This window comes from Lactuca virosa, chromosome 5 (assembly GCF_052849685.1).
Source record: "Lactuca virosa cultivar CGN04683 chromosome 5, Lactuca_virosa_CGN04683_v6, whole genome shotgun sequence".
Classification (NCBI taxonomy): Eukaryota; Viridiplantae; Streptophyta; class Magnoliopsida; order Asterales; family Asteraceae; genus Lactuca; species Lactuca virosa.
The window spans coordinates 410,208,631-410,219,311 of NC_136430.1; the positions used below are offsets into that span (position 1 = coordinate 410,208,631).

At 31.4% G+C, this 10,681-nt stretch overlaps 1 protein-coding gene across 1 annotated transcript; it reads left to right on the plus strand.

Moving 5' to 3' along the window:
• Nucleotides 1–5,547: 5,547 nt before the first annotated feature.
• GLDH (L-galactono-1,4-lactone dehydrogenase) lies at nt 5,548–9,983 on the plus strand. Its single transcript, XM_079048037.1, has 6 exons — nt 5,548–6,419; nt 6,523–6,773; nt 6,915–7,100; nt 7,167–7,569; nt 7,675–7,815; nt 9,703–9,983. The coding sequence occupies exons 1-6, from the start codon at nt 5,730–5,732 to the stop codon at nt 9,862–9,864; spliced, it is 1,833 nt and encodes a 610-aa protein (XP_078904163.1). The 5' UTR covers nt 5,548–5,729; the 3' UTR covers nt 9,865–9,983.
• Nucleotides 9,984–10,681: the final 698 nt, after the last annotated feature.

Consider the following 10,681-nt stretch of genomic DNA (forward strand, 5'->3'; position numbering starts at 1 on the left):
CTAAAGTTTTACATTAATAATAATATATAGAATAAAATAATAATTATAATGGTGTTAAAAATAGTATATATAATAAAATAATAGAGTTAAATTGAAAAAATATATATGGTGTTGGGAGATAGCCACGCCAAATTTAGAGGCCACCAAGAGGCTTCGAAAAAATGGTGATAATTTTGAAGGTCAATTGGAGTGGTTTTTAGAGGCTTTGTATCATTTTAGTGGTCCATTGAAATTGCTCTTAATCGACGATCTACTTTAGCCTTTTACAAAAGTTAGATATCCTCTTCACAAAAGTTTTATTTTTGATATTTTTCAAAAATGATAAATGTCGAAAGATATATCTTAATGGTATTGTGTGTTTTTGGAATAAAACATGTTTATGAAATAAAACTAATTATCGCAAGCCGCTAGGAATAAAACATGTTTATTGTATATTAGGAAAAATTGCGAAAATGGTCCTTATGGTTTCTTATTTTATGTGGGTAAGGTCCAAACCTTTGAAAAGTCGTAGATTTGGTTATTTTCACCAAGTTTTATTATGGTTTTGGTCCCTCTTACGTTAACTTGAGCAGTGTTTGTCCCTCTTCCATTAATTTTAACAATGTATATTTATATAAATAAAATAACAATGTACATTTATTTTTAATCCAGAACAAAATATTAGTTTTTTTTAACAAAATACATCAACATACTTCTACATTTAACCCAAAATAGCAACATACTTTTAAGGGATATTTCTAAATAACAAATAAAGACCGACAAAAAGGATTCATTGAAAAATAACTTATGTTCCTTGAAATATAACATGTTTCCGAATGGAAATAATTGTTGCACAAACTATTCGCACACGTCGTTTGATGCAGGTAAATGGCTAGTATGTATATATATATATATATATATATATATATATATATATATATATATATATATATATATATATATATATATGTGTGTGTGTGTGTGTGTGTGTGTGTGATCATGAAAAGTCTCTTAGAGGGAAATGGTCAAAGAATGGTCAACTAGAGAAAATCCTCAAGGGAATCTAATTGAATTAAAAGGATGTAAGATCACAAAAAGCCTCTCGGAAGGAAGTTGCCAATGATTGGTTAACTAGAGAAAAGTCTCTCGGAGGGAATCTAGTTGTAATTGTGTTATCTATGTTAGCATATGTTATGTGATATATTATTCTCGGTGGGAAGTTGTCAATGATAGATTATCCTATGTTTATGTGTATGATGTAAGTTGCATATGATTTGTATAATGAATAAGTGTTGTGATTTTTCATTAATCCTAAGCTTACAGATGCTACTTTATGTCTTTAGTTGCAGGTAGCGACGTACCCATGATTCTCTAGTAGGTGTTGCCGGTCCGTAATAGGTGTTGCCGATCCATAGTAGGTGTTGCCAGTGGCACATTTTATAGTAGAAAAAAGAAAAAAAATCGAAAATGTTGCACTACGTCGGGAAAAACTAGGTGTTGCCGGTGCCACCGTTGGCACCATACTAGATCCGTCCCTGGTTGCAGGTCCTTCAAGTTTGAAGGGAAAGGATATGGATTGATTAGGATATTTGGACATTCTCGAGGGCATGACATCTAATCTATGTTTATGTATTATAACTTTGTTTTCAAAACAAGAATATAGCTTCCGCTTTTGATGATGATTTTGTGATACTGAGCTTGATTATGTTATCGATGGAATCCCCTTTTAGTAATTTCATACTCTGATTTTTTTAAAAAAAAATTATGGCTGATTTTTGGGATGTTACAAAATAACACGGGATCTATGATGGATTCATTCATCCATCTTGTCTCCTTTGCAGCTTCATTAGTTGCTATATATTCAGACTCTATCGTCAAATCTACTACTATATCCTTCTTAGAACTCCGCCAAGTTTCTACTCCACCATTAAGTAAGAACACAAATCCCAACTGCGAACAAGAATCGTCTCTATCAGTCTGGGAACTAACATCTATATACCCCTTTACATCAGGTTCCTCTACACCTCCATAAATCAAGAATATGTCCTTCATCATCCTAAGATACTTAAGAATGTTACTAATTACATTCCAATAATTTTCACTAGGGTTAGCCTGATAACGACTCAACATGGTCAAATCACATGAGACATTAGGCCTAATACATATCATGATGTATAGGAACGATCCCACATTCAAAGTATATGGTACTCGACTCAACTTTTTTAACTCCTCACTATAACTAGGACACTGAGCTCAACTTCAGACCATGCTCCATAGGCACGAACCCTTTCTTAGAGTTATGCACCTTGAATTTCTTCAAGACTTTATCTATGTATGTACTCTGGCTCAATTTAATGATTCTCTTAGATCTATCTTTGTAGATCTTTATACCTAGTATGTACGATGCTTCTCCTAAGTCTTCCATATCGAAACAATTTCCAAGGCAAGTCTTTACACTTTGCAAGCTTGGGACATCGTTTCCTATGAAGAGTATGTTATCTATATACAACACAAGGAAAACAACAACACTCCCACCAACTCTAACATAAATAGATTTCTTAAGCTTACACATTTTACTTGGATACTTGGACTGTACAAAGTCAGCTGGTTGTGCTATATATACATCTTCTGTAAGATTTCCATTAAGGAAAACGATTTTTACATCCATTTGTCATATTTCATAGTCATAAAGTGTCGTTATGACAAATTATATCCTAGCAGACGTTACCATTGCCGCCGGTAAAAAGGTTTTCTCATAATAAATTTCTTAAGTTTGAGTATAACCTTTTTGCATCTATTCGTGATTTGTATGTATGCACATTTCCATCCATGTCAATCTATTTCTTGAAGAACTATTTGCGGCCGACTATTTTAAGGCAATGTGTATGATAAACTAAGGTGCTGTTTGTTTTTTCGAAGCGAAAATTCATGAAGTCTGCGGACCACCTCTGTAATCCTATGTAGCAGAAGAGGTGGAACAAACGGCTGCAACCCATAATAAGAAGCATGTTTGTTTTTTAACATCTGCAGACTGCTGCAGTAAACTGAAATTTAAATAAACTAATTTTATAAACTTAAAATAGTTCTCAACACCGAAATTTTAATAATTCTAGTTTTAAAACATTGAAAGGGTACTAAAAAGAACATGTAAAAAAACAAAAATATAGAACTTTCTATAAAAAACTTACAAAAATATAAAAGAAGCTAACAACTTTATTCTAGAAAAAAAAACTAATTTTAAAAACATAAAAAAGAAAATAATAAAAAAAATTAAGAAAGTATTGCAAACGATGTTTACAAAGTTCGTAAAAAATTACACACGTTAAAAAAGATGAAACTGAAACTGAAAATATTATTAACGGAAACGGTAAAAAAATTAAAAAAATCAAAGATTTTTTTAAAAAAAAAAATCAAGTTAAAAAATTTTGTGGAAACTATAATAAGAAATTGTATAAAATCCATAATAAAAGTTTTAAAAAAATAAGTTATACCAAAATTCTAAAAAAACACTTCAAAAAATTGAAAGATGAGAGGTTTAAAGAGACAAGTCAAGTGCTGTGCCACGCAGCACACACGCAGAGGTTTTGCAGTCTGAAGTCTTCCAAAAACAAACTGATGCGAGAGGGAAAGTGCTGCACGTGTGCTGCGCCGCGCAGCAGAAAGTGGTTTGAAGAGGTTTTTCTAAAAAAACAAACAGCACCTATGTTTCAAACTTGGTTAACATACATTGATTTTATCTCCTTCTCCATAGTCTCATTCCATTTAGCACTCTTAGGGTCTACCATATGCTCATCATGATCTACGAATGACTCATAGCCCACATTAATATGTAACCCATAAAACTCAAATGTATGACATACTCTATTAGGCTACCAGGAGTGGAGGGACCTCCACGCGTGAAATGCTTACGTGGAGGCTCTCTCCACGCGTGAACACCGCCCCTGGATTCAGTGGGTTGGTGGTGGCGTGGCTCCCAGGACGGATGAAGACGCGTACATTCATTGGTCCTTTAATTTTGACCGTTGGCTGGGTTATTAAATAAAAAAAAAACTTTTTTCCTTTAATTTCCTTTCTCTATCTATATATACATCCACTTATACATAATTTTTTTAAAACAATCATACAAATTCTCTCAAATCAAACATACAAATTCTCTCACATCACAATCTACGGCATGATTTGACCGAACACATATGGGGGAGACAACTCCAAGGGGGAAATGACGATGGAGACGAAGAGGATGAGGGTGATGATTACGACGAGAATGCAGATGGTGACGACGAGGCGGATGAGGATGATGACGACGAGTAATATTTTTCTACGGTTTTTATGTTTTACTTTTTTTTTAAATTAAGTAGTGTAGTATTTGATTTGTTAGGTTTTATGTGTGTTTTAGTAAATTTAGGTTTTAAATTTTTATGTTTTTAATTAATGAAATGTTTTTTTCTTTTCGTGTTTTCAAAAAATTTATTTATCTTATAAATTATGTTTTTTATTTCATATAGTGTTACAAAAAATAAAAAAAGTTACCTATTTTATAAATTATGTTATTTATTTAACATAATGTTAAAAAAAATAAAAAATAATAAAAAAGTGAATGTTGTTAGTGGTGACAATTTCCTATGTGGAGTGGGTTGGTGGTGAAGGTGACGTGGCACAGATGTGACACCATTTTTCCGGTGAGTTGGTGGTGACGGACGAAGACACGTACATTTATTGGTCCTTTAATTTTGACCGTTGGCTGGGTTATTAAATAAAAAAAAAACTTTTTTCCTTTAATTTCCTTTCTCTATCTATATATACATTCACTTATATACGATTTTTTAAAACAATCATACAAATTCTCTCAAATCAAACATACAAATTCTCTCACATCACAATATACGGCACGATTTGACCGATCACATATGGGGGAGACAACTCCAAGGGGGAAATGACGATGGAGACGAAGAGGATGAGGGCGATGATTACGACGAGAATGCAGACGGTGACGACGAGGCGGATGAGGATGATGACGACGAGTAGTATTTTTCTACGGTTTTTATGTTTTACTTTTTTTTTTTTTTTTTTAATTTAAGTAGTGTAGTATTTGATTTATTAGGTTTTATGTGTGTTTTAGTAATTTTAGGTTTTAAATTTCTATGTTTTTAATTAATGAAATGTTTTTTTCTTTTTGTGTTTTCAAAAAATTTATTTATCTTATAAATTATGTTTTTTATTTCATATAGTGTTACAAAAAATAAAAAAAGTTACCTATTTTATAAATTATGTTATTTATTTAACATAATGTTAAAAAAATAAAAAATAATAAAAAAGTGAATGTTGTTAGTGGTGACCATTTCCTATGTGGAGTGGGTTGGTGGTGAAGGTGACGTGGCGCAGATGTGGCACCACTTTTCTGATGAGTTGGTGGTGACCACTCCATATAGCCTTAGATATGGAGAGTAGGTGGGTGTATGTCAGATTCCTCAACAACCCTTTGCTTACACTCAGTATGTCTTTCAACCGCTGGTTTAGAACTAATTCCAACTTCAAGCTCATTAAAAACAAACTTTTCGACTAATTTGTTAGATGACACATTCTCTGAAAACCGAGGGGGGAAAAAGGTTGATCATTATAACTTAAGGGGTCAATGGTACAATCCTAAAGCAAATCTGGCGATACGCCCTTCGACATGGTGAAAGCAGACGCGGAGGTGTAGTGTCACTGCTACAGCCGATGTGAATGAATCACCGGAAAAATCAATACAAATGTTGCGATCTCTCCGAATCAAGCGATCCCTCCAATCCTCCGTTATCCACCGCAAAAACCCACATTTCAACAACACCCTCGAAACCCTATCTTCTTCACCTACCACTAAAACCCCTCTAATAAATCTCATACGTCAATTTTCTTCATCATCTCCACCGCCGCCAACACCGCCGCCGCTATCCGCCACGCCATCTACTTCCTCTGAACTCCGGAAGTACCTCGGATACTCCGCACTCCTCCTCAGCTGCGCCGTCGCCACTTACTACTCCTTCCCTTTCCCTGAAAACGCAAAACACAAAAAGGCCCAACTCTTCCGGTACGCCCCTCTTCCCGATGACCTCCACACGGTCGTTAATTGGAGCGGGACTCACGAGGTACAGACCCGGGTCTTCCTCCAACCCGAAAGTTTAGAAGAATTGGAGAAGATTGTGAAGGATGCCAACGAGAAGAAGCAGAAGATCCGTCCTGTTGGATCCGGGTTATCTCCAAATGGGATCGGTTTGGCCCGTGGTGGGATGGTGAATCTGGCTTTGATGGATAAAGTTTTGGAGGTTGATAAAGAGAAGAAAACGGTTCGGGTACAGGCAGGCATTCGAGTCCAGCAACTTGTCGATGCCATCAAGGATTATGGCATTACTTTGCAGAACTTTGCGTCTATTAGAGAACAACAAATTGGTGGCATTGTTCAGGTATGGATGCCATTTCCATTAGTTTTAATTTGTGTGAAACAATTTCATGATTGTTGAACTCATCTCCATTGCTTACTAGTCGCTTAAACTCTCCTACCTATAGGTAGGTGCTCATGGTACTGGTGCAAAGTTGCCTCCGATTGATGAGCAGGTTATCAGCATGAAATTGGTTACCCCTGGAAAGGGAACAATCGAAATTTCAAAAGACAAAAACCCTGAACTGTTCTATTTAGCTCGATGTGGGCTTGGTGCATTTGGGGTTGTTGCTGAAGTTACTCTCCAATGTGTTGAGAGACAGGAACTTGTAGAACACACATTTGTCTCAAACTTGAGTGAAATCAAGAAGAAACATAAGTATGTATACAGTTTTCACTCGACATAGTTTCATTTATTTGTGTATTATAACATCCTACTTTCATTACTTTCAATTACCATATTAATTGCTCTATGATCTTATATTCTCTCGTCTGATTGCATTTCTTCTTTTGGTTGCAGAAAGCTTCTAAATGACAACAAGCATGTAAAGTACCTTTACATACCATATACAGACACTGTTGTAGTGGTGACATGTAACCCTGTTTCCAAATGGAAAGGCCCACCCAAATTTAAGCCCAAGTATAGCCTCGATGAAGCTTTACAACCTGTTCGTGATCTATACAAAGAATCATTAGAAAAGTACAAGTAAGTTTATTCCATAAATACCCCTCTTTCACTCACGTATCTCATCAATTAACATCTTATTTTCAGACGCCAACCAAATGAAAACGACTCAAAGCTTTCAGACCTTACATTTACTGAACTAAGAGACAAGTTACTATCCATTGATCCTCTTAACAAAGACCATGTTAAGAAAATCAATGAAGCAGAATCCGAATTTTGGAAGAGATCAGAGGGATTCAGGGTAGGGTGGAGTGATGAAATTTTAGGGTTTGACTGTGGAGGTCAACAATGGGTCTCTGAGACATGTTTTCCAGCTGGAACTTTATCAAAACCAAACATGAAAGATCTTAAATTTATAGAAGAAGTTATGGAATTAATAGAAAAAGAAGAGATTCCTGCTCCTTCACCTATAGAACAACGATGGTCTGCTTCTAGCAAAAGTTTGATGAGTCCTGCTTCCAGTGAATCAAATGATGATATTTTCTCATGGGTAAGTCTCTTTTTAATAAATTAATTATGATTCATTACACTTTTTCTGCAATTAACTATTTTAATAAATTAAAGGGAATGTCATATTTTGTTTTCTATGTGACAGGTGGGTATAATTATGTATCTTCCTACATCAGATGCTCGACAAAGGAAACAAATAACAGAAGAATTTTTTCATTATAGGCATCTCACTCAAACACGTTTTTGGAATCAATATTCAGCTTTTGAACATTGGGCTAAAATTGAGGTATATTTTATAAACCAGATTCTACTTATATATTAAGTTGTTTTTTTGTATCAAGTCAAAAGAAACACCCATATATAGCTTATATGATTAACTTTTTGTTAAGTCTATTTTTTGAATAAAGGGATAATCACAAGACAAAATGATTTTTGGTTGTGAAATTACAAAAAAGGAAGTAAATTTGTTAAGTAGACAATTACCATTTTGGTCATTTTTTGTGATTATTCTTAAAAAGAAACAGTATGTAGTCGATTTACCTAGTTAATTGTTTTCTATAGTGATTAAGCTATTATACTTTTTTGACTGTTTTAAAAAGAAAAATAATAGTTCAGTTGCTAAAATGATGACATGGTTAAAGTATGTTGTATTTTTCTGTATTTTGCTCAATCTTCTTCTCTCTCTCTCTCTCTCTCTATATATATATATATATATATATATATATATATATATCAAAATCATTTTTGCCAAATGTCATGTTCTCATTGCATTTGACACATGTCATGTTTAAGATTTTTTTTATTTGTTTTTTTTTCTACTTGTCATTTTATGTTTTTTTTTTCCATTTTATTAAATTCCATATAGTATTTTAATGTTATAATTATAATAAATGTAATAATAAATAAGTATCAATTTCATTAATACAACTCTCCTTTTAATTTCTAAATTTCTAAATTTTTAAATTGAATCCAATTATTTCATTTGTTTGTTTATTTAAACTGTTTGTTTAAATTTAAAAGAGAAATGAAGCATTTGACACATGTCATTTTCTAAGATTTTTTTATTTGTTTTTTTTTTCTACTTGTCATTTTATGGTTTTTTCCATTTTATTAAATTTCATATAGGATTTTAATGTAATAATTATAATAAATGTAATAATAAATACGTGTCAATTTCATTAATGCAACTTTCTTTTTAATTTCTAAATTTTTAAATTGAATCAAATTATTTCATTTGTTTATTTATTTAAACTGTTTGTTTAAATTTAAAAGAGAAATAAAGCATTTGACACATGTCATTTTCTAAGATTTTTTTATTTGTTGTTTTTTTTTTTTTTTTTTTTTCTATTTGTCATTTTATGGTTTTTTTTTTTTTCCATTTTATTAAATTCCATATAGAATTCAATGTAATAATTATAATAAATGTAATAATAAATAAGTGTCAATTTCATTAATGCAACTTTCTTTTTAATTTCTAAATTTCTAATTTTTTAAATTGAATCAAATTATTTCATTTGTTTATTTATTTAAACTGTTTAAATTTAAAAAAGAAATGAAAAAAAGTTAAAAATAACAAATTTAACATTACATTTCAATAATTCAATAATTTTTCTTTTTTTCTTATAAATTCAAACTTCCTAAATCTCACTAGTTGTATGATATCAAAAACCAGTTACCAAAACCGAGTAAACGGAAGAAACGGTTATTTTAAATGTTAAAAAAAAGTATAAAGCTTCAAATTTCAATTATTAAAGATAAAATGCAAAGCTTTTCTGTTTTTTTCCCTGTTGACTGGAAAAGTCAAATCTGTCCCTAACTCTGGAACATATTACTAGCATTTACCTTTTATCTTTATTGCTTGTCAACATCTTGTATGGTCATAATGATTAAAGGGATTTATGATTTGAAAGCTGTGTATTATTTTTTCAATAATATAAAATCCTATCAAAAACTTTCAAACTTCAATTAAGTTGTTTTTTATATTTAAAAAAAAAAATTCACTAACCAAAAAATTTATAATGTCTATCCCATTCCTTTTAGTATATCTTACATTCCTCGTCCAAGAAATTAAAAAGAACAAGATAATGCAAAATATTGAGTTTCTAAAATCATATTTTAAACACAAAAAATCTATATCTATTTTCTATATTATTTAATAAAATCATAATTTCAGGTTCCAAAAGATAAAAACGAGCTTGCAGCCCTACAAGAAAGGCTAAGAGCACGATTTCCTGTTGAAGCATTTAACAAAGCACGAAAAGAGTTGGATCCGAATCGTATTCTTTCCAATGTCATGGTGGAGAAGATGTTCCCAATAGAAGATAATGCCACTTAATTACCAAAATTTATGTGTAAATTACATGAAGAGGATTCAAGTACTAAAAAGGATATCAAAATTTCAAAATAATGTCTTCATATCCTACAAATATAATATCTTTACATGTTTGATTATCATATTATATTATATATTATATATTATGTATTATATATTATGACATGACATGATAGAACAAATTGTATTGTATTTGGTATGTATTGGACTAAAAGGATTCAAATACTAAAAATGATATCAAGTTTTCAAAATAATGTCTTCATATCCTACGAATATAATATATTTACATGTTTGGGTATCATATATTATAGGGAAATTTCCGATAAAGTCTCAATATTTTTGTTTAGTTTACGGTTTAATCATAATATTTATTTTTTGAAGAGAAAAGTTATGATCATTTAATTTTGTATGATAATCTGTTATTTTCTGTTGAAAAACAAATAATGACTATTTTGTTAATTAGGGTAAAATGTAAAATAATCAAGATTTTTTCGGTTCAAAAAATAAAAGTTGAGATTAACATGTAAACTGATCCAAAATATTTGAACTTTATCGAATTGTATTTGATATGGTATTGGATTAAGATTGAAATTGTTGTTGATGTCATAAAAAATTAGGTGCTTTTTGTTTGAGCGCTAAAAAAATTGGAAACAAGTTGGGTACTCTTGTTTATGGAAAAGACATGCCCATTTTTATAATTTCATTGGAAATAGTTCTGAATCTAGTTGTGTCATCCAACTAACTAGATTATAACCTGTGTTAAATACAGGGAACATATAAAAAAACATAAAAATGTCTACAGACATTGCATAATAATTAT